Source organism: Arvicola amphibius, chromosome 12 (genome assembly GCF_903992535.2).
Source record: "Arvicola amphibius chromosome 12, mArvAmp1.2, whole genome shotgun sequence".
In the NCBI taxonomy this organism is placed as follows: domain Eukaryota; kingdom Metazoa; phylum Chordata; class Mammalia; order Rodentia; family Cricetidae; genus Arvicola; species Arvicola amphibius.
The window spans coordinates 32,367,928-32,395,627 of record NC_052058.2 but is presented as its reverse complement, the minus strand read 5'-3'; the positions used below and the strand labels follow the sequence as shown (position 1 = coordinate 32,395,627).

General features: G+C 47.4%; 1 protein-coding gene across 1 annotated transcript in view; it reads right to left on the bottom strand.

Moving 5' to 3' along the window:
- Positions 1–10,370: 10,370 nt before the first annotated feature.
- The window catches only part of Drgx (dorsal root ganglia homeobox), a 25,772-nt gene continuing 8,442 nt past the window's right edge, over positions 10,371–27,700 (bottom strand). Inside the window, exon 6 of the mRNA XM_038350229.1 lies at positions 10,371–10,636. Within this exon, the coding sequence (XP_038206157.1) occupies positions 10,371–10,636 (266 nt within the window). The remainder of the gene's footprint in view (positions 10,637–27,700) is intronic.

Sequence of the window (27,700 nt, the reverse complement as noted above, 5' to 3'; positions counted from 1 at the left end):
AGGGGCACAACTGTGTCCCTTACAATGCTGTACACAAAAGTCAGAGGTAACCCAGCACCCAGCAGCAGGAGAATTCACAAGCTACATCTAGCACCTACCTATAGTAGAATATTCTCGCATGTTTATTGCCTCAGAAAAAAAAAGGCATGTTAAAGACTTAATCCCCAAGTTTAACTTCATTGAGAGATGGGGTTGGGGGGTATTAATATCAGATAGAGCCTAGATCTGATAGAATTAATGTCCCCATAAAAGATGGTAGAGATAGAACCCTTCCCACCCTCTCTGCCCTCGCCTCACGCATTCTCATGCATGCACGAAGAGAACAAGTCACACAGAGAGACCAAGCTGTAAAGGAATCGATCCTCTGGTACCCTCACCTTAGACTTGCAGATCCAGATTGAGAAAATAAACCCCTGCTGGTTAAGTCTTGTGGTGTTATTTGATGGCAACCTGAACTAATAAATGCCTGCTGTGGTTAATGTTAACTTGCTGTGTTTGAGGTCTTAAATCACCGTGAGTAACAAATCATGCTTAACACTTTGTAAAACTAGTTGATGGCTCCTTCAGAATTCCTTGTATAAAACCGTCTCAGCATAAACTGAACTGATAAGGAACAGGACTGGCTGCGAGGAGTGGGGTTGGGATGCAGGAGTTCTGCACCCCAGCCCAAGGACAGTGAACATGCACCTGCACATGCAAGTGCCACATCATCCAGATGTTGTCCAAACAAAAAAAACGGGCTCAAGTAAAATCTAAGAAATCCTAACAATGGGTAGATTGCCAGCGCCAGTGTTAGCTCCCTCTCCAAGCCTGTGTAGGATGCTTTGAGGGGAAATGGGGAAAAAGAACATGGGAACACTGTGCCATTTCTGCAAATTTTATACGAGTCAAAAATTATTCCCAAATAAAAGGCCTTTTTCTATTGGATTTATTTCCAGAAATTCCTTGCCTGAGCTTCTGTTTTGAATTGCTTTATCTGTTTTTTTTTTTCTCTAGTGGCTTCAGAGTCTTGGGTCTTACATGAAGATTTGAGGTTCCTTTGGAACTGATGTTGGTGAAAGGTGAGCGATATGGATCTCGTTTTGTTCAGCTAACTGTGGCAGGACAGTTTTCCTAACCTTTCTGAAAAATTTGCTTTTGACACTTTTGTCAAAATCACCTGGCCATAGCTCTGTGGCCTCTAGTCTGAAAAGTCTGACAACTTTGTTCAGGGACCAGAGAGATGACTCGATGGTTAAGAACATTGCCTTCTCTTGCAGAGGACCCAGGTTCAGCTCCAAGCATCCACGTGGCAGCAAATAGCTGTCTGTAACTACAGTTCCAGGGGACCCAACACCCTTCCACAGGCAAAACAAAACACCAGTACACATGAAAATAAATAATTAAAAAGAAGCGATCAGGTGTGTCCAAAGTGGCACAGACAAAAGCGAGCCCTCTATGCTATTCTAGCAGTCGATACGGTCTATATGTCTGCTTTTGTGTGAGCTCTATTCTAGTTTTTCTACCTTAGCTCTGTTTAAAAAAGAAATAGCACAGGATATAATCCCAAGATTTTACTAAATAAAATGCTTCTGCACAGCAAGATAAACCATCACCAATTGAAGAGGGAGCCTAAAGAATAGGAAAATAACTTTGCCAACTCCATAGTAGGCATAAGCAGATGAGCTGTTCTTCAAAAACTAAACACATGCACAGAAAAAAAAAACAGCTCATCCACTCAATATTTGGGCTAATGAACTGAATAGATGGCTCTCAAAAGAAGAAATGAAAATGGCCAGTAAATATTTGAAAAAGCATTCACCGATCTTCATTACCAGGGAAATGCAAAGTAAAACGGCCTCTGGGTTTTCTCTTGCCTCAGTCAAATAGTTACCAAGAAACAAGTGACAGGATTGGAGAGACAGCTTGGCCATTCAAGGTCAAAGTTCACCACCAAAATGACAACAAAATGCTGATGAGGAGGTGGGGAGAAAAAAGCCCTTCTCCCGGCAAATAGGAGTGTCAGCTGGCGTAGCCACGTGGAAGTCTGTGTAGGGATTCCTAAAGAGGCTAAAAAGAAAACTAACATATGACCCAGCTATGCCATTCTTGGGTAGACAGCCGAAGAGACTCTGGATGCCGCATACCTGTGCATCCATGTTATTTACTGCACGTCTCACCATGGTGAGGAGCTGGATGAATGGGCTGAGAAAATGTGGCGTGTGTACCCAGTGCAGCCATAAAGAAAAACGAAAGCACGACCTTCTCAGGAAAATGGATGCAACTGCCAAGTTTTATGTCAAGTAAAATAAGCCAGACTCGGGAAGATAAACACCATGTTCTGTTGGTTGGTTGCTCGGAAGAATCTGGATTTTAAGTTATTGGACAGAAAAGATAGTACAGAGGTTAAGAGCATGTACGGACGGCTCTTACAGAGGACCCAAGTTCAGGTCCTACCACACACACTGGGCAACTCACAACTGCTTGAAATTTTAGGGCCAGGAGATCTGATGCCCTGACCTCCGAGAATACCTGTATGTACATTGCACATATACATATCAGCACACATACATAAACAATCAAAATAAAATGAAAGTGTGTGTGTGAGTGTGTGTAGTTGAGTCAGTGTGTGTGAGTGGGTGTGTGTTTATGTGTGGGTGTGGCTGAGTCAGTGTGTGTGAGTGGGTGTGTGTTTATATGTGGGTGGGTGAATCAGTGTGAGTGTGTGTTTATGTATGTGTGTGTGGTTGAGTGTGTGTGAGTGGTTGTGTGTTTATGTGTGTGTGGCTGAGTCAGTGTGTGTGTGTGTGTGTGTGGTGTGTGTGTGTGTGTGTGGTTGAGTCAGTGGGTGTGTGTTTGTGTGTGTGTGTGGTTGAGTCAGTATGTGTGAGTGGATGTGTGTTTATGTGGGTGTGTGAGTGTGTAGATTACAAAACTAGAAAGGGGATTATGAGAAAGGAGGAAGAGATCTTAAGGGTGTGAGAACACGCATAGCAAGAGAACACAAAAGGACAGACCAGAGCTGAGGGAGAAGGAACCAGCCGGAGAAGAAAGGGTGATTGGAGGAGGCCCTGGGAGCAAAAGGAATGAAAACATAGTGCCATGTGTGTGAAGACACGTGACCACATCCACTACTTGTGTGCTAACCTAAAGAGTAATCTTTAAAAAAAGGAAGGAAATCCTGACATTTGCAGAAAATAGATGGAACTGGAAATCGCTATAGTAAGTTAAATAAGTCAGAAAGACAAATAACACATTGTCTCTCACATCTAGAATTTAGATTTAAGAGCGCGCGTGTTTCTGTATGTATGTGTGTCGTTCCTGAGCTGGCGAAGGGGATCGTGTGAAGAGGGAAACTGAGAGGTGATGGAATTCACTGCTCATGAGAGGAAAACAGAGGAGGTGACCCTCTGTAAAAGGGGGGGAACCCACAGATTAGGGGAGGGGCACAAGGGAGGACAGTAGGGCAGGATAACTGAGGAAAAGTATAAGGGTGCATACATATGAAAATGCCATAATGAAACCAGTTTCATTATATGCTAACCAAAAGAGCTACTAAATATTAGGCCAGTAAGATGCTCAGTGGGTAAAGCATGTGCTGCCAAGCCTGAGGACCTGGGTTCAATCCCCAGAACGCCTGCAAATTGTCCTCTGTCCTCACACAAGTGCACATGCGTGCACACACACAAAATTAGATTGAAATTTAAAGATCTATGAGATAAATACACTTGTGTTAGTTTTGCTTTGGTGCACTGAACCCTTGGGAAGGTAGCAGTCTTTTGTAACTCACCGCGCAGTGTGTTGGCACGCTGTCTCCGTGCACAGGCTTTGCACGGCTCCAGAGTCGTTCCAGGAGAAAACTCAGCGAACCCATCTCACAGATGGGAAAACTGAGGCTTGGAGACTCCAAGTGACTTGCCAATGGCACAGTCAAGGGATGACGTGGAATCCTGGTTTCCAGGGTAGAGCTCAGGCCATCCCGCTGTGTTCCTAATCACCTAGTAACCACCTTGACTGCCACCTGCAGGCTGGCCTCTGGCCGCAGGTGTGCAGCACGCTGATGGGAACAGGGAGCTAATTCGAGGCTGTGGGCCGAGCAGATGTTCCTGAGTACAGCAGCCCGGGGCCACGCTGCTCTAACGTTCTTGTGGATAAAGTGCCCCACTTAGGAGAAGCTATCGCCCGCTCCCCTGCTGCAGTCATTAGCTCACTGACTCCTGGAAAAACCATTTGGCCCTTGCTGACAGATGCGGCCATTACAGGATCACTTAGCCCTTCTCCCTGCCTCTCCCGACCTTGGGGGAGGGGAGAGCTCAAGGCAGGCAAAGCTCGGGGGACAGGTCGGGCCATTCGCTTCCTGGCTCTGCCTCCTCTCCAATCCCAGGCTGGCTGCATTTCACCAGGCCACGCTAACGCAGCAGGAGGCAGCTTCAGACTGCCTTCAGTAGTAAACTGCCAACGATTTGGTCCTCCTGAGACCCGTTCCAAAGCTGCCTGCACCTTCATTATCTCCTTGGCCCCTCACAACACCCCGTATACGCTGGAAATGAGGATTCTAGTAGTCACTCCACAGGTATAGAGGAGGAGCAGAGAAGATGAGTTGCCTAAGGTCACAGGGGTAGTAACGTGAAACCTCAGATTCCCACACCCAGCCTATTTCCCCAGCCCGCACTGCCAGTTCTGTAGGGATGCTAATGTCTGAGGGACTTCAGTGGGGGAGTCCGGGCCAGGGCTAGGGCAAAGGGCACTTCTCTGAATCCAGAAGATGGAATGGGCTACTGGACCTGGTTCTGAAGGGAGAACAGCTCATGCTGGAGAGAGAACGGGACCACTGCTCAGGACAGAGAAAATGCAGGCCCAACATGTCACATATGGTGATGCTGTGGTCCCCCTGGGTCCATCCTCCCATGCAAGGGCTTTGCTGTCGCTGGGAAGGCCATCTGAACTTAGGTGGGCAGCTGAAAACAGCTCATGGAAGCAGCTGGATGCTGTATGCCACAGAGTCCATGAGCCTCCTGGGTTTGGGCAGGCATTTTGCACAGTTCAGAAGTATGGATTTGTAGCAGTGACCAAGTGTTGATTTGTAAGGAAGTAGATTTCCTGTGTCCTGGAGTGGAGCCTGGGTTGGGGCTGTGCTGTCTTCTTAAAGCACGAGTGGGTCAGATAGTCCAGGCTGGCCTTGAACTCGCCGTGTAGTAGAGGACAACCTTGAAGGTCTGATCCTTGGCTGGCACTTCTTGAGAACTGGACAGGCATGCACCACCATGCCTACTCACACCCAGGGCTTCGTGCATGCGAGGCCAGCATTCTGAGCTTCATCTGGAGCCCTGAACTGTCATTTTATAAATGGATCTCTAAGTATCTCTCTAAGAAATGTATTGTCCTTGCGATGGTTGGTCCCACCACGTCTGTGCCTTCCCTTGCCTCTAATGCAGCCTGCCCTGAGAGGCACACTTCCTGTCTCTATCTAGATCCCTAGGCTCTGTCTTGCTCCTCAGGTAAGGTGGAATCTGGGCAGCCCTGATTGACCACTGAAATTACTGGCGTGATTGAGAAAGAAACACGGAACATGCAACAGACCTGCTTAGGAGTTTATTAGAGGGGGCATGCACAGGCCTGGGAAGTCAGTGTGCAAAGAGAGGGAGGAAGATGGCGTGTCCAGCTTTTAAAAGCTGCCTAGCATGTGCGCACTCATGTGCACACACACACACACACACACACACACAGGTTGACGTGGCTACGTCATATGCAGATGATGGGGCTCACGCATGCGCACAAGGGCTTAACTGAGTCATACGTGAATGATGTAATTCACGCATGTGCACAAGGGCTTAGCTGAGTCATACATGAATGATGCAACCACACGTGTGCAAGGATTTAACTGAGTCATACAAGGATTATGCAACCACGCATGTGTACAAGGGCTTTGCTGACTCATATGTGGGTGATTTAATCCACACGCGCGCAAGGGCTTAGCTGAGTCATACGTGGATCACGTGGGGGCCCTTTAACATCCCTGGGGGCCCTTTAACATCCCTGGGGGCCATTAGGCACTTCTGCCTGAGGGCTTATCTACACCTGTATGATCCCTAGTACCCAGAAGTATCAGCCTTATGTGGCTGAAATCATTACAGCCACCCTCCACGGAACAAGGAGTATCTGCCACCCTTGGCTGAACTGATCAGTTCCACTACCCAGGTGGTCCAGATGAAGTTCCAGGACTACCATGAACCAATCAATGTCTAGGTGAGCGAGACAGAGAGATGAAGGTGAAGCAGAGGGGCTGTGCGGCCCAGGGCAGACATCAGAGGCCTCTGCCGAGAGCCATAGAAAGGAGTGGGGAGACACCATGACTGTCTGGTTCTTGATACCTGCTCCCCTGAAATCCAGGGTGAGTCTAAGCCATATGAAGTCACCTGGTATCCTTTAGACTTACTGGTTTCAACTTAACACGAAACCAAGCCTGTCTCGGGCATCCTCATTCCTCCCAGAACCCTGCTCTCACTCATCTCAGTGCTGAGGGTCAGGTGCAAGCCTCAGCTCCTTCATCCCCTTTCCCACCTTTCCTTCTTGAGGACATGAGGTTTCCAACTAAGAAACTTCTTCCAGACCCTGATAGCTACAAGGCATGGTGGGAAGAGAACCGGCCTTCACACTGTACCAGGCACCATTCAGAAATGGAATCAACCATGGCCTTCAAACACACTCCCCACGTCGGTTGCCATGGTTACATAAGAATTACAGCACAGAGAGATCAGGTGACTTGTCAGAGCCACACAGCCGAAAGAGCTGGGATTTCAAATATGTGGAATGTGTTCCCCGGCAAGTCCCTGAACTGGCAGAAGTTTGACTGTTTCTAGTGAATTTGGAAAATTTCATCAAGAGGATTGGTTGAGCCCCAGCCTAACTGGAGGTAAACACCCTGGAAAAACCACCTGAGGAGCCCAGGAGCTCCCATGCCATCCCGGCTGGGAATCCCTGCTGGGTCTGTCCCCACACAAACTTGCACACACCAGAAGGCTGATGCACTGGCCCAGAGGCAAACCAATAGGGAACAGGCTGGCCTTTGCTCTGCTGGGCTGAACCCAGGGAGGCCTTCTCCCTTCCCACAAGCCTTCAGGCCAGAGTCCACAGACAGCAAGCAGAGGAACACAGCTGCCTTACCTGCCATCCGCCAGATTTCTGCCACTCACCTGCTCTCGTGGGCCACCTGTGAGCACTGATGTGGGCTCAGCATCGAACCCCATCCCTCCCACTGAGCCTCACCGGACAGTATTACTTTAGAGAAGCTGCCCAACCTTCCTGCCCTTGATTTTCATAGCCATCAAATGGGAATAGGAATAGACTCTCAGATGCCCGTGGTCAGAAGCATTCGAGATTTGAGACGTTTTCAGATACTGGGCTGATTTTTTTCATGAACGTAATGAGATGCTTTGGGAAAAGGACCTAAACAAAACGACAGATTTGGTGTTTCGTAGACACTTGGCATAGCCCATACAGCTGTTTAACGATTTTGTGTGTGAAGTATGGAATGGAATTTTCCACTTCTGTAATTTTCCACTTCTGTAACGTCAGTGCTCAAGGGCTTTGGGGTGTAAGAACATCTCGGGCTTTGGATTTTCAGGTAGGGCCAACTCAAGCAGTACTTACCTTCTGGGCGGACTGCGGTGGCGTGAGGCATTAACCCCTGTCAAGTTCCCAGCCAATGGTGTCTAACAAAGCTCTTGCTACCCAGTTGAGAGACCCCTGCACTGAATAGCCCTAAAGAAAATGCACACTGAAGGAGGAAGGAAGCCTCCCGGGATTGGAGGCTTGTTCCCAGGTCACCCACCATGCTTCCCTGTGGCCCAGCTATTGCTCCTCTTGCCAGGACCATCCTCTTGACCAAAGCTGGCTGCCGCCCCAGTCACGGCTGCAGCAGCTTCTAAGCGCTATTACCATAACCTGCAGTGCATTAAGATACGCTCTTTGGAATGTTTCAACTAATAAATTAATAATAGTTATTAATCAATCATCAATCAATCCCTGGGGCCTGAACCTCCTTTCCAGACTGAATCCGGCTGTCTTTTTATAGTCACATTATGAACCTCTGCAGACAGGGCGGCCCGTGGGGGCTCCAGCCATAACTGCCCCAAAGAGCCGTTCAGCCGTGATGGCCCTGATTAGGACAAGGTGGGGCAGGTGACCTGCGTCCTGAGGAGCTGAGGGAGAACTCTAGATTTCACAGGGGCCTCCAACCTTCCCTAGCATCTGCTAAAAGGTTCTTGTGCCTGAGGCTTCCAAATCTTTCTGCAAGCTTCCAGAACATTTCCATTTGCACGCTGGCCGAAATGGAGTGTTAGAGAGAACAGACTCCACCCAGCCCGGAAGCTTAGGGCTCTGGGACCAGGAAGGAGAAAGAGAAGCCCACGGAAGTCTTTAAAGTCTAAATTTATTCAGGTGTTAAAACGAACAGAAACAATGTCATGCATCGGTTACTTTTCCCCTTTGTACAACGAAACTAAGTGCTCAGATGTCTCTGCAGAGGTTTGGCGCTCGCTTTTTTTTCCCCTTTCTTCCCAGAACGTCAGGCAGACTTTCCAATGTTATCCAGTTTTGCACAGTCACTGGAGTGTCGCGTCATGAATTATTAAATCAGTGCTTCGTGGTAATACATAATTTCTTATCAATTATTCATGCTAATGTGTGTGTAGTTTACTTAATTGTGTTATTGACGATCAAAAGTAATTTCCTGAAAGTCCTCAAGGACACAGAATTTAATCAGCATAACTACTTTTCGGATGCAATGCTGTTAAGTATTCTTAATTTGCCCAACAGTTCACTTATTTATGTACCTTTCTGGAGGAAATACGAGTTTAATCAAACAATTAGATTGAAGAGTTAGTGTGCATAAGGGCTGGCGCATACATTGCTCAACCAAACCTTCATAATCACAGGGAAATGGAAGCAACTCGGCCGCATTTTGGCAAATCACTTCATCTTTGTACTCAACAAGCAAAATACAGCAGGAACAACGATCTGGCTTTTTTTTCTTTTCTTTTTTGTTTCTTTTTCTTTTTCCTTTTCTTTTTTTTTTTCTTTTTTTCTTTTTTTTATGGAGACAGCGTTCTATCAAATACATTGCAGTAACCTTAAGTGAGGCACGATATACCTAGGAGCTTTACAGGGCACGGGCTCCTGAAGAGTTAAGGGGGGAGGCAGACAGTCTGAAAGCAGAGCCTTTTGAGGATCGGAATGAAAATGAAAACAGCCTTCATGAAAGCAGTAACTGTTTGCGTGGAAATATGGCAAAAAGTTGCCAAAGACCCCCCTTCTGGTACCGGGAGGGGGCGGGGCTCATGCTATTGCACTTCTCCCCTTTGAACTCTTCTAGGTCAGCATCCACGGGAGAGAACACAGCCACACTAGCCAGAGGCAGAAAAGAAATCTGGCCCTTCGGAATTCATTCTCTTCCGCCATCTTGCCGGGGTTCCTGTTTGCGCGTCCACACGTCGGCCAGTCCTGTCTCATCGCTCCTGCACATCCCCCTAAACATGAGGGGGTTACGAAGAAGGGCAGTTTACGTGTGCGTAAGTATTTCAGGGGCCTCCTGGGGATCTCCTTCCTAGGGGGAGAGGCTCTTGTCCTCTCTTTGGCCACAAAGCTACTTTCTGATTGGTGACCATTCTTCTGAAGAGACGTAGGGTCTGCAAGTGGACACTGGAATTGCAGGGGACCCACATTTGCTCCCCTGGTCGCAGAACTGACAGGCCATCTGACTAGGACCAGCCAGATGTGCCCAGAGAAATCTGCCAGGGTCAGGACCACTGTGGACTCATCCCATACTCTGTCACTTCCTACCCAAAACCTCAGCTAATACCTTTAAACAAGAGGAAGGGGGTTGTCACCAGTACTGGCTGAGAGCAAGAACTGGTAGATACCAGTTCTGTGGTTCTTAAACAGTATGAAAGTGACTGTCTCATTCCTTGTCATGAGATGTCACTTGATGTCTTTCAGAGATGATTCATGCCACCGTCCTTGGAGCTGAGAAGACCTCCCCAGATAACTGTGGTGGGGTGAGCAAATTTGCTTAGCCCCGATGCTGCTTGGTCTGAAAAAAAAAAAAAAAACAAAACCAAGGGCTTCACCACAAAGCAGTTTCTGGAGCCACTAAGTGCCATTGGGAACTGTCACCGAGAAAAGCTAGAACAGCACTGTCCTCAACCAGCAGAGTTCTAGCGTGACTGTCCAGGTCACTAGGACCAGCCAGATGTGCCCAGAGATGGCTGCAGGCCTCACGCTCCCTGCCAGATCCATGAGGAGGTGGCTACTCCTCATGGCACAGAGAGTTGCAGGGCTGAGGCTGAGAGAAGCAAGGGTGGGGAGGGCTCCAGGCTGGACACTCTGGACCCTCATACGCTCTTCTCTCCCTCACTCGGTTCCTTGGCTGAAGAGGCCTTGTCCGGGCTGCCTTCTGGAGGTGCCTGCTTGGAGGCGGGGCTGGGGCTGCTGCTGGCCGATGGTAAGAGATTGGCTGACTGCAGAACAGCTTCTGAATGCTCCCGGGCCTTCATGCGCAGGGCTGCCACGCTAGCCGTGCGGTTACTCTGGCAACCGTAAGTGGGGAGGAAGGAGAGCCCCATGGGGTCTGGGACACAGCAAGAGCACAGTGGGCCTCCTAGAGGAAGGAAAACAATAGGCTCCATCAGTGACTCTGTTTCTTAAGGCTGCGGAGGGGCTGGGCCCCAAAAGAGGGACATTGATTCCATCTGGTTCCCGGTACTAGACTGAGGACAAAACCCCAGGTTCCCAAGGATGCAGGACTCTAGGCATCCAGTTGGTGGTTCAGAGGACTAGCAGATCATCGGGAGACCTGGTCAGTCTTGGCCTCTCTCTCACCAGCCATCTGTGGTATCTAACACTGACTTCTCTGAACTTGGCTTCTACTTGGTTGACATGGAATGAGTGTTGTTATGGGGCTCTGGCGAAGTCATCCCACGCTCCCAAACCGTGTGCCAAGTCACCCCTAACAGCTCAGCGTGAGGCTCTTCTGGGTACCCAGCCACTCTACCTGTTGCCCGCTCAAAACCACTCACAGCTTCCATATGAGACCAGAACGCATCCCATTCAAAAAGATCAAATGTCTGTGAAGTGTGACTTTGCAGGGATCATGGGGTGGGGGTGGGGGGACGACGGGACGAGAAGCCGTATGGGATATACAACGAAAGTGCTGGTGTGGTCTGCCTGCCACGTTGGAGCAGCTGAGCAGGGCTCACCGTGTGCGGCGGCTCATTACGGGGGTTAGCGCTTTAAACTGATTATCTTTCCAGCTATAAGAATTCTTTTCCAAATGCCTGCAAAGTTGCTGAGAAGACATAATGCTTACTAAGTTATTTGGATCTGGCCATTTAATGAAAAGAACTGTTGACTATTGCTTGCAGCCCCAGGGCTGAAAGGACTGAGGTCTGGGGCTCTGAAGTGGTTGCTGGAAACACATTTAGCACAGACCCAGGCCGTGAATTCTTCTTCTTCTTACTTGCTTGTGACCTCTTGCCTGCCGAAGATGAGATGTGCTGCACTGGAATCCCTGAAGGGGCTCAAGTCAGAGCTGAGAAGCATGGAAGGAGTAGAGTCCCCCATGTCCCTGGTTGCCCTGCCATCTCAGACATGCCCATAAGTGCTCATGAGCTGATTTTCTACTGTCTGAGCCCAGCTTGAAGTCCCCCTCTTCAGGCCACCTCAGAGCAATAATCCAGATAGAATGCCACTTTGCTTTCAAAACCGTGAAGGCCCGTGTCTCACAGAAACCAGCCTCTGGGGGTAACCTCAGCAATGTTAGCTATGCAGGCAGCTGAAAGGCCTCCACCTTCCTTTCCCAGGGACAAACTTTGCCGCTCAGTGCCAGGGCCGGGAAACCCTCCTCCTCTTCAGCATACTCAAGGATTTTGCTCTTCTTTTGCCCATCCTGCTCAAAAGCAATAAGAATGTCCCCTTGGCCCCATTCACCATTACCTCTCATCACCAGTATGGCCCTGAAAGGGTGAATATTCCTCCTTGCCCTCTCCAAATAAGGAGTTGGAGGTTCCATGCCTTACAGAGGTGGGAGCAGTAGCTTCTGGCACCTTAATGCAATGACTCAAACGCAGCTGCAGCTTCCTGACTTGGTTTTAAAATGGGACCTGCTACCTATACCCAGGTAGCAGCTACCAAGATGAAGGAGAGACGTACCACCAAGACCACATGCACAAGGGAATTCTGAGAACTGTTTTCCCAGCCCTGACTGTCTGGCTGGTGTCTAACCTGGCATGCATTTGATCCGACTCTGAGGCCTACATGTTCTCAATTCCCAGGGGCTTCACACGAAGTGTTGTGCCGACACATGCCATAGTGAGATATCACTGCAGATGCTCAGTTTTTTCTTGGAAGGATACTTGTGTGGGCACCATGATCTGGGGACCCCTCCTAGATGACCTTTTCTCCTCCAGGTCCCCTTCCCAACAAGGCATTTGTTGAAGAAAACTGAAGGTGTGAAGAAACCAAAGTATTAAGAATTAAATATTAAGAATTAAGTATTAAGAATTAAGAATTCCCTTTGAGGAAATGGATAGCAAAGAATTGGTGGGTTTTCTCGGTTTGGAATGTTTATACTTTTCGATAATGATCATAAACTTTATTTAAACCTAGAAACCTTCTTTGTTAATGAATAGTAAAAAAGAGAGAAGACTGGAGCACAACTGAGAGGAAGGCCGAGTGGCCGGGAACCCAGGGCTTCATGCAAGCTGAATAAAATTCATTAAGTGCACTTGCCATAATTAAAAATAAACTTAAGAAACTGACATGGTCAAAGGATGGGCTCAACTGGTCCAGGAAGATGAGGGCCACAAGAAGCTGCTAAGATTCCTCTCAAATTGCTGCAGTGATTGAGGGCCTCCAAGGTCCCTGAGGCCACCCTACACCAGCCTAGCCATGCAGCTCTGCACCCACTGCTAATTCCCTCAATCCTGCTGACTTGGTACTCTTTGACTAAGGGTTCTAAACCTCTGTCAAGCTGGTACATACCTATAGATGATGCCATGAAGCAGGGCACCGACTCTGATATGAACCCTGACCACTGAGTTCCTGAGGCATTCATCAATGATCAAAGTGTCTAAATGAACTCACAAATGCCTGAACCGCATTCATCCAGAAAAGATGAGGAAGGAAGCCTTGGCAGAGTAAAGAATATCCAATGGTGTACCAAAAAGGGCCTTCCCCTTGTCCTTCCCTGCCCTGAATAAAAGCATGTGACTAGCCAGGATGGAGTGTGTATGAGAGAAGAGAGAAGCTTCCTCTGTGATAGCATCAAAGGCAAGCAGAAGACAATGGAGACAAGCTGGGATCTAACAGTGTAGAATCCGTGATCTGTGCTTAAGGATCCAACTGTTCAAAGTGAAGCCTGGTTTTTCCATGAGTCCATAAAAGTTGTTGCGACCTCATAATGTTAAAAACTGTCTTAATACCCAGACGGTGGTGGCACACTCCTTTAATCCCAGCACTCGGGAGGCAGAGTCAGGTGGATCTCTGTGAGTTCGAGGCCAACCTGGTCTACAAGAGCTAGCTCCAGGACAGGCTCTAAAAAAGCTGCAGAGAAACCCTGTCTTGAAAAACAAAACAAAACAAAACAAACAAATAAACTGTCTTAACAGACAAAATCCACACGAACAGCGAGTGCAGAATCTTCTTCCTCTTTGGTGGCTATACCCTGCCTTTCATCCTCCATCACTCTAGGGAAAGGGGGGGGACACTCCAGATTGCTGGGACACACACACACACACACACATTCTTCTAAACTGCCATCAGCCAACATCTCCCTTAAATCTCACAGCCACTTTTAAACAAAGAAAACAATGACTTCCATGTAGAACCCATATAAAACTAACTCTTGATTTCTCAGTAATCTTGCAAATAAGACAAACTATCAGACGTCTCCACAAGCCAGCATCCCAATAGCTTCCTAGGCCAAAACACTCCTAAGAACTTGAGACAACAATGACGAACCTCGTCCTTGCTGATTCCAGAGTGGCTGGTTATCCAAAAGCTATGGTGGGGAAGATTCAGTCCAAGACTCAGACAATGCCCAGAAAAAGTCCATTCAAAGTCTTTTCCAGGTGCTTCAGGCTTCTGTATGTGCATTTCTGGCTAAAATTCTCTGGTTTAGAAGGTTGTCACAAACAGAAAAAAAAAATGTGATTGTTGTTAGCAAACATGTTAGTGGGTTATAAAGAGGAGAACTCTTACATAGACAACCTTTAAGAAACAAAAACAAAACAAACCTCAACACATGTAACCTGAGGCTGTTTAATAGTAGGAAAGCCGTGAGAAATATTATCTGAGGAGTGAGCCCATGGGTAACATGCTTGCTGGGAAATAATAGAAACCTGAGTTCAGAACCCACAAAAAAGCTTGATTCAGTGGTGCATGCCTGCAATTTCAGTGTTGGGGGACAAAGACAGGCAGATTCTGGGGCCTCACTTGCCAACTGGACTGTGAAGCTCCAGGTTCAGCTGGAGACTCTGTCTCAAAGACCGTGGTAAAGCAATGGAAGAAGATAACTTTTGACTGCCACTCATTCTTGAACAAGCGAGGACATACATACAGACAGACAAACATATACACATATTTGTATGTATACTTATATATGTATATATACGTATATATAAATTTTAAAAAGAAAGGAGAGAAGGGAGGGAGAGAGAGAGAGGGAAGAAAAGAAGGAAGGGAGGAAGAAAGGAAGGAAGGAAGGAAGAAAGAAAGGAAGAAAGGAAGAATAACAAGAAAAGAGCACACAGCTGTCCGCAGTATCTATGGGAAATTGGTACCAAGACTCCCTGAAGATACAGAAACTCATGGATGCTCAAGTCCTTTAAATAAGTGGCCTACTGTTTGTCATTTTCCACACTCCTCCCCTAAACTTTAAATCATTGCAAAATAGTTTTCAACAAATACCTAAGAAAATATTAGTGCTGTGAAAATAACTGCACAACAAAAAAGAAAAAAATCTATGCATGCTAATACAGACATGCATGCTAGTATAGACATGCATGCTAATACAGACATGCATGCTAGTAGAGACATGCATGCTAGTAGAGACATGCATGCTAGTAGAGACATGCATGCTAGTAGAGACATGCATGCTAGTAGAGAGACAGTTTTCTATTTCTTTCTCTGTGGGGTTGAATCTGGGTGTATAACCCTCAGTTACAGAAAGCCAATGACATGTATATAGAGTATTTGCAAATATATGTGGCATGTCGATTTTGCATCATGGTACATATAAATTTACAACATTTAAAAATTTTTAGAAACATAACATTTATTAATTTTAATAATAAATTTAAATTTATAAATAAGTTACAGAGTTTTTTAAAAGTTGCATAAACACCAAAACAAAGTTGTTTTGTTTGCTGGCTCTCTTTATTTGAACTATATTGTATTTCCTACATTTTCTAAGCCAACCAGGAATTGCTCTCATCAACAGCATGTCTGGTACTGCTTGTGACCTCTGCTTTCCTATCTGCTCCCATGCAGACAATGGGACAGATGTTGCTCAAATTCCCTGAAGCTGCAAAGGAATAAAGACTATGCCTTCAGCTCCCAGCCTAAACAACCCCCAAGATTTCCTTCCCTCTATCCCACCAACTTCTGCCATCATGCAAAAGCTACGTGGTCCTTAAACACAGCCCCCAAAATTGTTTTGTTTGGGAAAATACTACCTCGTAGACACTAAATTAAAACATACAATTAGATTTCCATTAAGTTGCAGCGAATTCTGCTGAACTGATCTAATCGGCCTCTATCCCTATATGACATCATGTTTTAAAGGCTTGGCCTGAACATAAATACTTAATGTAATAAATACAGTCTGAAATATTTGATCTTCTTGGCAGCTTAATTGATCTACTACAGAGACTGACAGGAAAAATTAAGTTAGCTCTGTCTCGTCTCTGCCAATAGCACCGTTTCCTCCTAAAGGGCCGTGTGATCTGGCGTGGGTAGCAGAGAGTGTTCTGTGTCACTGAACCATATTTCCGAGCCCCATTGCCTAGTCCCTCAATTTTTGAGGAGAATCTATGTGGCCCTGTGAGTAGATCCCGTGATGTTTACAGCCTGGTTTTAGCAGTGGGTATGTTTGTCTTACCCAGATAAACTGCAAAGCCAAATTCATACTCAGACACTGATTATATGTTCCTGGTCCTACTCTGTGGTGTTCCAGCCTTTCACCGTGAGATATTTGATTGTGTGTACAACACACCTCCAAGCTTGCTTTAAGAACCCTTCTCCAGCCCCTAATCCCAGAACCAAACAACCTATTTTTATGCAAAGTAAACACTCAGCGAATATGTTGGGGGTGGAGAAAGAGAGGGACGATCTGTCCTTCCTGGCAAGCTGGCATATGTCAATCTCTCAAGATTTCTCCTACCCGGGTTCCAAGCCTCATCCCTGTGGTCATGGCAAAATTACAAACTGTGTTTGAGACTAAGAGCATGAAGAAACTTTCGCAGGTTCCTCTAGTCCTGCTAAGCCTGACTCACGTACGACCTTGGTGCCCTCTACATATAAACCCAATGTCTCCACATTCACTCACTATTCAGAAAGCATTCACGGGCAGGGTCCAGTGTTACAACCGCCACCAGGTTTTCGATGCCGTTCCGGGTTAATGAAGATGTGCAGTTTCTGCCTGAATGCTTTTCCAGAGTTTGTGTGTGTTTGTGTGTGTGTGTGTGTGTGTGTGTGTGTGTGTGTGTGTGTTTGAATACATGAGCAGCCCTCAGATCTGAGAATCCCCAGCACAGCCAGAGCAGACGCAGGCACATGTCTAAGCTGCTTTTTCTAGCTGCCTCTCTCAGCCTCTGGCACCAGCTGAACACTTCCTCTCGGCTCCCTGCACTCCAGGGCCCCATTGATTAGCAGGAAGGGCAAACCTATCAGCACCCATAGGAAATGACTTCCAGAAAATGAACTGTAGGTTTTAAGCTAGAAGATGACAGCAGGTACCTGTCAAAGAAACAATCAATCCAGAAGCTCGGCGTGGGGTCTCTGAGAGGACCACTTAGGTGCACCGCTGACTTGGTCTGCCACTGTGCAGATGTACTCTCTGACCTTGAGCAGTGCTATTGCTTCTGCTAGCCTCAGTTTCCCCCACTTCTACATGGAGAAATATTCACCAAGGGGTTCCTTATAAGTCATGAGTGTCAGGTTCTCTGCCCCTCTAGAATTTGGAGTTTGAATGTACCCCCACTAGAGGTCCATGTATTATTGAAAGTTGGTCCCCAGCCATGGTGCTGTTGAAATGGTGGGCCTTTTGGGGGGGGGGGGGTAAGAGTGTGAGAAGAAGTTAAGCCACTGGGGACATATTTTTGAAGGGGATATTGAAACCCTGGCCTCCCTGGCCTTCCTTCCTGTTGTTTCTCAGCTGCTGTGGGTGGACAGGCCTCCTCCACCACACGCCCTTGGTGTAGGAGGTCCTTCTGTCTATGTGTTGCTTTCATTGGTTAATAAAGGAACTGCTTTGGGCCTATTGCGGAGCTGTAGGGAAACAGAGTTAGGTGGAGAAAACTAAATGGAATGCTGGGAAAAGGAAGGCGGAGGAAGAGATGCCATGGGGCTGCTACTAGAGTCAGACATGCCGAATCTTTGCCGGTAAGCCACTGCCACGTGGCGATACACAGATTAATGGACATGGGTTAAATTAAGATGCAAGAGTTAGCCAATAAGAAGCTAGAGCTAATGGGCCAAGCAGTGATCTGATTAATACAGTTTCTGTGTGGTTATTTTGGGTCTGGGCAGCCAGGATGAACAAGCAGCCTCCTCTTGCAACATGCCTTGCTGTGGCGTTCTATGCAGCCAAAGGCTCAAGGCAATAGTGCAAAAAGACTGGAACTTCAGAAACCATGTGCTGAGAAAGACTCGTCTTCCTTTTCAGTTTAGTATCTCATATCTGGTCACAATTCCAGAAGCTAGCATTGATATTAAATAATGAACAACAGCCAGGCACACAGGGAGCTAGGGCTGACTCCATCACTTCTCTCATGAGAAATGACCATGTTCTGTCCCTCAGGTTCTCTGTCCCCCTAAACTCCTGCATTCTAGAATCCTGCAGGGCTCCACTGTTTCCCTGGGGCACTGAACACTGTCCCTGTATCACTCACTACCCTCCTCCAGAGGCCAGGAGGCCCTTCCCTGGGCGATATAATGTTCTCTGCCCCAGATATCTAAACCCAAGCTCTCATCAGACCCAAAGTGACCTCTGCTCCTTGTCTTGACCCTAACAGCAATTGCTATTACTAACTGGAATTGCTGTGCCAGGTTTGGAGACATGCCTACTTATGATAGCACCACTGTGTGTGGCCACAAGGCTCTCCTTTCACAAGTGAGCCAGTAACGAGAAAGAGGGCCACGTGTCTTATGCATACCTTCTTTCGTCCCAGGAAACCATCACCCGCGTCCCGAGGAATCGCCTATACCTCTTTCAAACCTTCCCTACTCCTCTGCAAAATGAGTTCTTGTCCTCTGCATGCCTTTGTTACATAACTCTGTTACTAACTCAAGAATTCATAGCCAACTTACCTCCCTCTCCCTACCCAGCCCCCTAGCCTTTCAGCCCCCCAGCATATGGATATGCCTAAGGCATTGCTGGACGCTTAGAACATCTCTTAGAGCAGAGTCAGTGGTACCCTACTGATACTGGGTGATGAACAAGAATGCTCAAGGTTTCTGAGGAACAGAGGCTACAGTTCAGGCTAGGATCACTATCCCTACCCTTTCCTAAAGAGCCCTTCCCCACTCCCAGAGTACTTTGGCCTTCTCGCCTTCTTTACCCAAGCTTCAACACCTTCCACTCTACAAAGACCATGCCAAGGCAGAATTAAGTGTCTTAGAGCAGTGGTTCTCAACCTGTGGGTCATGACCCTTCCACAGGGGTTGCCTAAGGCAGTCGGAAAACACAGATATTTACGCTATGATTTCTAACAGTGGCAAAGTTGCAGTAATGAAGTAGCAACAGAAATAATTTTCTGCTTGAGGCCACTGTATTAAAGGGTTGCAGCATTAGGAGGGTCGAGAATCACTGATCTAGATAGAGGTGAGTTCAATATGACCAACACCCTTAAGGACTGGAAAGCAAGCTGAGTTTAAAAACAAATGTCTCAGTTCATGCCACAAGATCAATATATCCCATATAGCTTTGGTCGTTGGTCTCCAAAGAAAGCTTTCAATGAAACATGGCTTGCAGTACTCGAGCCCTGGGAAATTCCTTCACTCAAGTCTGAGTTGGTCCTGGGACTGGCTTTAACCACCACACTGTAGCAAAGACAATACCTGTTCTGGGTGTGGTGTGGCAGGCTTGACAGTCCTGCTTTTACACTCTTGGAACCTTACCACTGCCAAACTCAAGCCCAACCTGGAATGAGCAGAACTACAGAGAGAAAGAAAGGGGGCCCCTGCTTCTTCCTGAACTTCCAGAACTGCCCATCAGAGCCCACCCGGTCCTCAGAACTGTGAGAGAATAAAGCATGTTTATTACATAATGGGCCCACTGTATCTGTTCCTGGATTCAGCAGAAGAAAAATTCTCTGCTGAACACATCTAGATATTTTCCATGTAACCACTCCCCACACAACAATTTGCTGAGCATTTAAATTGCCTTAAGGATTATAAGTAATCTACTGAGGATTTAAAGTGGACAGGAAGGTCTATAGGTTAGATGCAGACACTACACCATTTTATTGAAAGGACTTAGTGTCTATAGACTTTTGTGTCCATGGAGAATACTGCAACCAATCCTCCTCAGAAACCAAAGAACAGGTATGCTAAGATTTGGGGTAGTGATGGCTAAGCAAAGCTAAACCAAAACCTGGATTAGAGATTCTAAGAAAATCAAACCAGCAAATGCTGGTGAAGGTGTGGGGAGAAAGGGTCAAATAAGCACTGGGGAAGCCACTGTGGGAGTCAGTACAGGCGCTTCTAAAAGAAACCAAATAGAGCTATCACAGGGGAGAGGCCCCGAAACTAGTGGGAAAATGCCTGAAGGAAACCTGCTACTTTGTAAACTAATTGTAAATAAACAGAAACGTGCAGATCAATTGCTTCATGATAACAAATGCAGGAAGCCTAAGGAAAATATTAGCAAATCAAATCTAGCCATCTATAAAAAAGGATAGCATGCCACATCTAATTTGGGTTTACTCTGGGAATATGAAGCTGATTTAACATTTTAAAAGCCAATCAACAAAATTCATCATGTTAACATAAAGGAAAAGACAAACCATGGGACCGTTTCAGCAGCAGCTGAGAAGCATCTGATGAAGTTCTGTGTCCACTCACAGCACTGACTTTCAAATAATGAATTAGGGCAAGAAGGGAGTAGCCCCTTTGATGAAGGACATCTTGAAAAGTAAAGACAAGCCAGGCATGGTGGCACATTCTTGTAATTCCAGTGTTTGCGAAGCTGAGGCAGGAGGATTTTATATTCGAGGCTAGCCTGAGCCATAGCATATGTAAAACTCTTTTCTATAAACATCAGGGGCTGAGACTGTAGCTCAGTGGTCAATCATGTGGTTTGTGTGCGAGACCCTGCACTCAGGCTGAAGCACCACAAATAGTTAAGTAAATAATAGGGATTGTAAACAGGATTGAAAGGCCTCAAGAGCTTTTCCAGGGGAGCAGGAATAGGACAAGACAAATGGAGCTGGGTGAGGAGACACGTGGATGTAACCCCAACACCAGGGAGGCAGAGGCAGGCGGGACTCTGCGAATTCAAGGCCAGCCTGGTACATAGTTCCAAGTCATTCTGGACTGCATAGTGAGATCCTGTCTCAAAAGAAGAGACATAATATTGTATGCGTCTGTTCATTTTTAGAGTCTTCAGTAGCAATCTCAAAATGTCTACATCTAAGGAGACAGGGGTCTCAGAACTGAGGAAAACAGGAAGTTATTGTGGGTGGAGACAGAATGTTACAATGAAGGCTAAGCAGCACAATGAGTCACATGATATGCTAACTATATCTCAACAAAACAGTTAGAAAGTCAGAACAGCACTGGACTGCCAGATAACATGACTTCTACTCAAAACGATTCAAGAAGCAAAGGCAGGAGGACAGCATGAGACCAGGAGTTCAAGGTGGTGTAAGCAACCTAGTAAGACTCTGTCTAAAAATAAAACAATAAGAAGAAATTAATATACCAGGAATTCTAACAAGCAAATTTAGACAAGAAAAGAAAGAGTATACAATTGTGAAAAAAACGAGACAAACTATATTTAGAGATGACCTTCTCAAGTATATGAGCTGCTCCAAAGAATCTATAGCTAAACCTAATTACAAAGCTAAATCTCACTAGCATAACACTGAGCCTGAGAAAGCAGGCTCCCCAAATGCACACTGTGTGATTTATCTTCAGTTGTCTGTCACTTAAAGGTGAAAGTTTATTCTGAGAACCATTTCACCACCGTGTGAACAAACATCACGTGATGCACATGTGATATGGTGTGTTTGTGTGTGTGTATGCACACATGTGGATGCACACAATTCAAATGACAAAGACTACAGTATTCCAGAATGCCCACTTCAATGGGAACGGTAACATCCTAACAACCAGCAGGTTCATTGCATTTAGTGTGGAGCAAGGCGATGGGACTTCCTCTGGGAAGGTCTGCTGTGATGACACTGGCCAGCCCAGAGCAAGCTTGCTGGGCAGAGCACATATGAGTCATGAAAACTCTCTCCTGGCACTCTCGGTTCTGTGAATCCAGCTAAGCAGCTCAGCACTCTAGGGCTTGCCTTCCTCTGCTGCCCTAGGCTCTGCTCACCTGCGGCCAGCACTTCCCCAGAACAAACCCAAGTGCCTCTGTGGCCAGAAACAACCTCTTCCACACTAAGGAATCATGATCACAATGCTATCCAAGAAAAATTCTTGGTGTTGTCCTCTGGACACCTATTGCTGTTCCATAAACCTTCCCATCAAGTAGAATCCCGTGACTTTGTAAGCTGACAGTTGTCGTGAAATAGTCAATGAAGAGCCACACAACGTGGGGGCCAGGCCAGCCTATCTAGCCAGTGAGAGTCCTCTCAAAGCATTCCCTAGGCAAAGCACATCACCTAGAAAGCTCCACGACACTGTACAAGGGTTAAAACCTGTACATGCCAACATTTAGAGTTATGGAAGATATGAGGAAAGGGTCGGTGGGAGGGGCAGTCCAAGAGCAACAAAACCTCAGGACATAGAAGTCTCGGAAGCAAACTTCCTGTGAGTCCGTGAGAGATGACCGGGCATGCCAGGATAAAAACACAGGACTCTGAGCGCTAGTGGCGGGCAGTATTCAGTGAGTACCTCTCACGTGCTGTCCTCACACATGGCCTTTGCATTCCATCCCACGTACACACTCCCCCACGCTGCTTACACACACACACACACACACACAAGTGTTTATGGTTTGTTTGTTTGTTCAAGACTTACCAAAAACTCTAGAGAAAGGGACAGCTCATGCCACACAAGCCAGGCCACTTCAGAGCCCCTACTTGGAATCCATGCACACTGATTAAGGAGGAACCTACCAGGATTCCGTTATCTGATTCTGTCCCATGTGAACAGGTTCCTGGCCAGGGGAGCCAGCTCCTTCACTCTCATAACTGCCACACTAGAGGGTCCACAACCCCCTCCTACCAAAGGCTGTCATTACGTACTTTCTATATGCCTCTGTTTCCCATCACCTGGGGCCCCAGCTGACCAGCACACTGCATCCTTCTAGTGCACACTTCGTCATCCCTAACGTCACACAACACCGAGCCTCCTGTGTAGGCACGGCAGCACAGAAACCTGGGGGGCTGCAGAGGACAAAGTGAGAGGCATAGGATGCTTTTTGCCCTCACCTCTGGGTCTGAGACAAGACCAATCTTCAGCACATGCACAGAAATGATGGGATGTAGGGATTTTTCAGGCAGTGACCAATATTGGCTTCTCCAGCCTTCTAGCCAAGTCCCAGGCTCTGCCCCCAACAGAAATTTCCTAAGAGGCAAAATTGGTGTCTCTGATTTCCTAAGGAAGCCACCATCTAGAATTACCTGCTGCTGACTACTTAGACTGTATACTGTCCAGAGCATGGCCAGAAGTTTCTTTCCGATGAATACTTTTTGGACCATTCCTCCCCTCAATGACCTTAACATTCAAGAAGCAGGTAGAGATAACCCCATAGAATTTTCCACAGGATCCAAGGAAAGCTCAGAACTACAGACACAAAGCTTCTGAGAACCAGTAATGGCTTTGCTTAAACAGTATCCTTCACCTGCATCTGCTAGAGCTGAACATCTGCCCCCAATACTGCCAGATGTTGAACAACTGACTTCCTGACCCTGAACTTCAGTTTTCTGTTTATAGAAAGCTGAGACAGATTCTCAGTACCTGTATGGTCTTCCCAACTAGCTGACTTCACAACAGTTTCCTTCTGGCCAGGGCCAAGAGGAGGAGACAGTGGAGCCAGCATCTGGGGTCACAGGCAAAGTGGTGGAAACTGAGTCACAAACCAGGGATCCTAGAACTCAGCCAGGCCCTAGAAAGTTGGGCTCCCCTCCTGGTCCAAATGTTGCTATTCACTTCACTTCACAGGCTGGGAAAGTCTGGGAAGAAATAGGGTGGTCTTTGAGAGTTGGGAATCTGACCCCTCTCCAAAGCATTTAATACATGCCCTACAAAGCAACTGAGTGCTGAATCTCAAGAGTGTTCAAAAACCAACTTACAATAGACGGACATGTCTCACCCTGTATCCTGGTTCAGAGTTACCCCAAGCAAACCTCGGGAGCAGCAGAGCCCACCCAGATTCACAGCAGACAGTGGTGCAGCCCTGGGGACTTGTCCTATCTGGAAGAGCCATCACAGGAGGAAGTGACAAATTGGCCATGACTTCAGCCATCCTGTCACCAACACATCAGCTATCTATCTGACTGTGTCCCTACAAGAACTTAGCAGATGAGACTAAGACGTGAGACTGCCTGGCCAACACAGAGCAGATTTTCAATAATTGCTTATTTTCCTCTCTTCCCCATGTGGCTTAGCTTGCAAGAGGTGAGAAAGGCAAATGCCCAGAGAGGGCAGGAGGGTGTGGGGCCACAGAGAGTGGCCAGGGAAAGCCCCAGGGAGAAGCTTTGCTGGAGGGGAATGTGAGGAGGAGAGGGAAGAGGAACACAAGGAGAATTCAAGAGGAAAGAAAAGTCCTCAGCTCAGCGGGGACCACAAAAGGGCAGGTCCCAGTACCGTTCATGGCTGTGCTGTGTTGACCCAAAGACTTTGGAGGCAGCATTTGAAACACAGAAGCTATTGTGGGCTGAGTGACTGTATTCCCCCAAGTTCAGGTGTTGACATCTTAACCCACCAGCTGACAGTGTTAGGAGGAGGTAGGGCTCTGGGAGGGACAAGGACACGAGCAGAGCCCTCCTGAGAGGAACGGTGCCCTCTTGAAGGAGACCCAAGAACTAGTTCACTTGCTCTCTCTGCTGTGTATGCCTCCCAGAGCCAGGCCTCAGTCTGGCCCATGCTGCTGGAACCCTGACTTCTAAGCTTCTAGAGCTACAAAAAAAAAAAAAAATGCCTTTTCTTTATAGATCATGATCTACAGCAGTGGTTCTCATGCTTCCTAATGCTGCACCCCTTTAACACAGTTCCTCGTGTTGTGGTGACCCCCCCCCCAACCATAAAGTTATTTTTGTTGCTATTTCATCACTGTAACTTTGCTACTCTTATGAATTGTAATGCAAATATCTGTGTTTTTCAATGGTCTAAGGCGACCCCTATGAAAGGGTTGTTTGACCCCAAAAGGGGTTGCCACCCACAGATTGAGAGTCGCTGGTCTACTCTCAATATAGTTTATAGCTGTCCCAAAGGAGTAAGGCAGGAATATTCCAAATAAAAACACATTTCCATCTATAGAAAATTCAGAAATTCTAGCAAAACTGCCCATTTGCCACTGTCAACTGACTTGATAGGTCACTGGCCCTTTGTGGGCCAAGCCTCCTAATCTTTCTGAAACCCACCCCACCTCTGCCCAGGCCAGTCTTGGGGCACCCCAGCCTCAATTCTGTCATCACTGTTTCAGTAATGGAGAATTCTGTCTTTTACATACGCCTGCCTCGAAGCATCAAAGGGGTCCCGGCTTCCAGAAAAGTAGGCAAGAGCACGTTTGTACCTAGGGAAGCAGAGAGTGCCTGCACTGCTCAATTTCCTCACCTTTGCCTGCCTCTAGGACAGTGGTTCTCAACCTGTGGGCCTTGACCCCTTTGGCAAACCTCTATCACACACACACACACACACACACACACACACACACACACATATATATATATATATATATATAATGATTAACAACAGTAGAAAAATTACAGTCGTGGAGTAGTAATGAAAATAATTTTATGGTTGGGGGGGTCTCCACAAAATGGGGAACCGTATTAAAGGGTCGCAGCATTAGGAAGGTTGAGAGCCATCGCTCTAAAAGTATCCCAGCATGCTGTGGGTCCCAATAGGTCTTGCTGTCCATGCTCTCTCCCTACCTCATCCTGAACTCCCAGGAAGAGTGGATGGTCAGGAGGACACTGTAGCTACCAGGCAGGCCTCCGCAATGGGCAAAGATGAGTCCCTGTCTGGTGAGCACAGCGGGATTCCAGCCACCTCTGCAGGGTCCAGTCCGTCCTAGATCCCCCAAGGCAATGGCTTAACAAAGGAATCCAGTTCCTAAAAAGGCAGGCACAGGACAGCCTCTGGGGGTGCGCTGCCCAGCCAGAAGGGATTAATGAAGGGGTGTGGGGGTGGGAGAACAGGAAGAGGGCAACACGGAAGTAGACCGGTGTATATAAACAGCTGTCCCAGTTCAGCGGCCCCTACCAGCCCTGTCCTCTGCCTTAGGACACCACCAAGGTAGAGGGTGCCTGAGACACAGAGAGCGCAAACCTCAGCGGACCCTGCTCACCCACTGTTGTTGGGCATCTACCCTTCCGGTCCCGAAGTTTAGCTTTTGCCCGCCCCACCCTACCTCCAGCCACTGCAGGCAAAGCTCCACAGTAGAGTCCCAGCTCTTTACTAAAGAGAGAGAACTCAGCTGAGAGCTACAAGCGAGAACCCCCGAGAACGACGAGAAAGGAGAAATGTGCAAATCCCTCCCACTGGCGTGGAGAGAGCGGCCCGCATTTGCTAGAAGCGGCTGTTTGCTGCTCAACTGCCCCTCACTACAGCTGATAGCGCTTTACAGACGGATGGATGCGGTTTGCCCCTTTGTCAGGATCGGCCCCTTGGACAATGCCGAGCTCCTCTGGGACCTCGAGTTGGCTAAGCAGCCCATCTCTGTGCAGGTTGCACGTCCCTTATCTGAAATGTCTGAGACCAGAAACATTTCTGATCTGGATTTTTTTTTAAGATATGGGGAATATTTGAATGTACATATTATGATACCTCGGGATAAAGCCAGAAGTCTAAACACAAAGTTAGTTAGGTCTCATGTGCACTTGTACACTGAGCTGAAGGTAATCTCGCACAATAATTTTAGTGCCTCTGCCTTTTGCCAGCCTCCTGTCACATGAGGTCCAGGTGGAATTTTCCACATGTTGCATCACCTCTGGATTCAAGTCTGTGGTTCTGGAGCATTCTATATTTCACAATTTTGAATTGGGGTGTTTGGCCTGTAGTACTCCAGCACAGCCTGCTGTGTCCTATGAAAATGGCTGGAGGTTCCTCAGTAAGTGGATGCATGAGGGCGTGTGTGTGTGTTTGTGTGTGTGTGTGTGTGTGTGTGTGTGTGTGTGTGTTTACTTCAACACACCAGCTGTAGATAGACCCCTTGGAGGCCAATGATATCTGAAACCACAACACAAACAACAAACAGCAGATATCCTTGGAGGCCTACCCGACTGTCTATTCTATGGGAAAAGCCTATAGCCCACATCCACGCGCCCTTCCCCCAGACATCCACGTGCCCGTCCCCAGGGCCTCATGTGACAAGCCCGGAGGACAACACTCACAACAGCATCCCAAATCCACCACCAGGCCCATCCTAGTTTCCCCGCCAGCCTGCACAGCTGCTGGACTGACTAAACATCTCCAGCAGGGTTTGGTTTTGTTTTTACGGCCTGGAATTGAAAGACACTAGATAAGCCCTTATTTCTGGAGACAGTTCTCCCAGAAACCCTCAAATAATAGCCCTGTAAAGTCCTTTGCTCTGGGCCTGACCAAGCAACTCCAGTAAATTTCTCCCCTCTTATAATGCTAGCCACTGACAAGACATCAAAAGTCCTATGGCGAGCACTCGGGAGGCAGAGGCAGGCGGATCTCTGTGAGTTCAAGGCCAGCCTGAACTCTACACGGGCTAGCTCTTGGACAGTCACCAAAGCTACAGAGAAACCTTGTGTTGCGGAGGAGGGACTACGGATTCAGACCTCTGTTCTGAGGAATCTCCAAGGAGCGAAAATAAGCAAGATGTACAGATGAACAGGTCCTGGAAGCTGAAGCAGCCGCCCCTCCCAGACCACCCCATTGAGTTCCAGATCAGCACCTTAAACTGTAACCAGGGTGAGGAGGAGACTGTGGAAACATGGCTCCTTCTGGGAGCGCTGCCTCTAAGAGAAGCCCTCAACTACTTGGGGTGAAGCGTGGTGACATTCATCTACAATCTCAGGCTGTGCAAAATCAAACAGGCCGGCAACTGAGGAAGTGGACGGTGACTATGATCCTG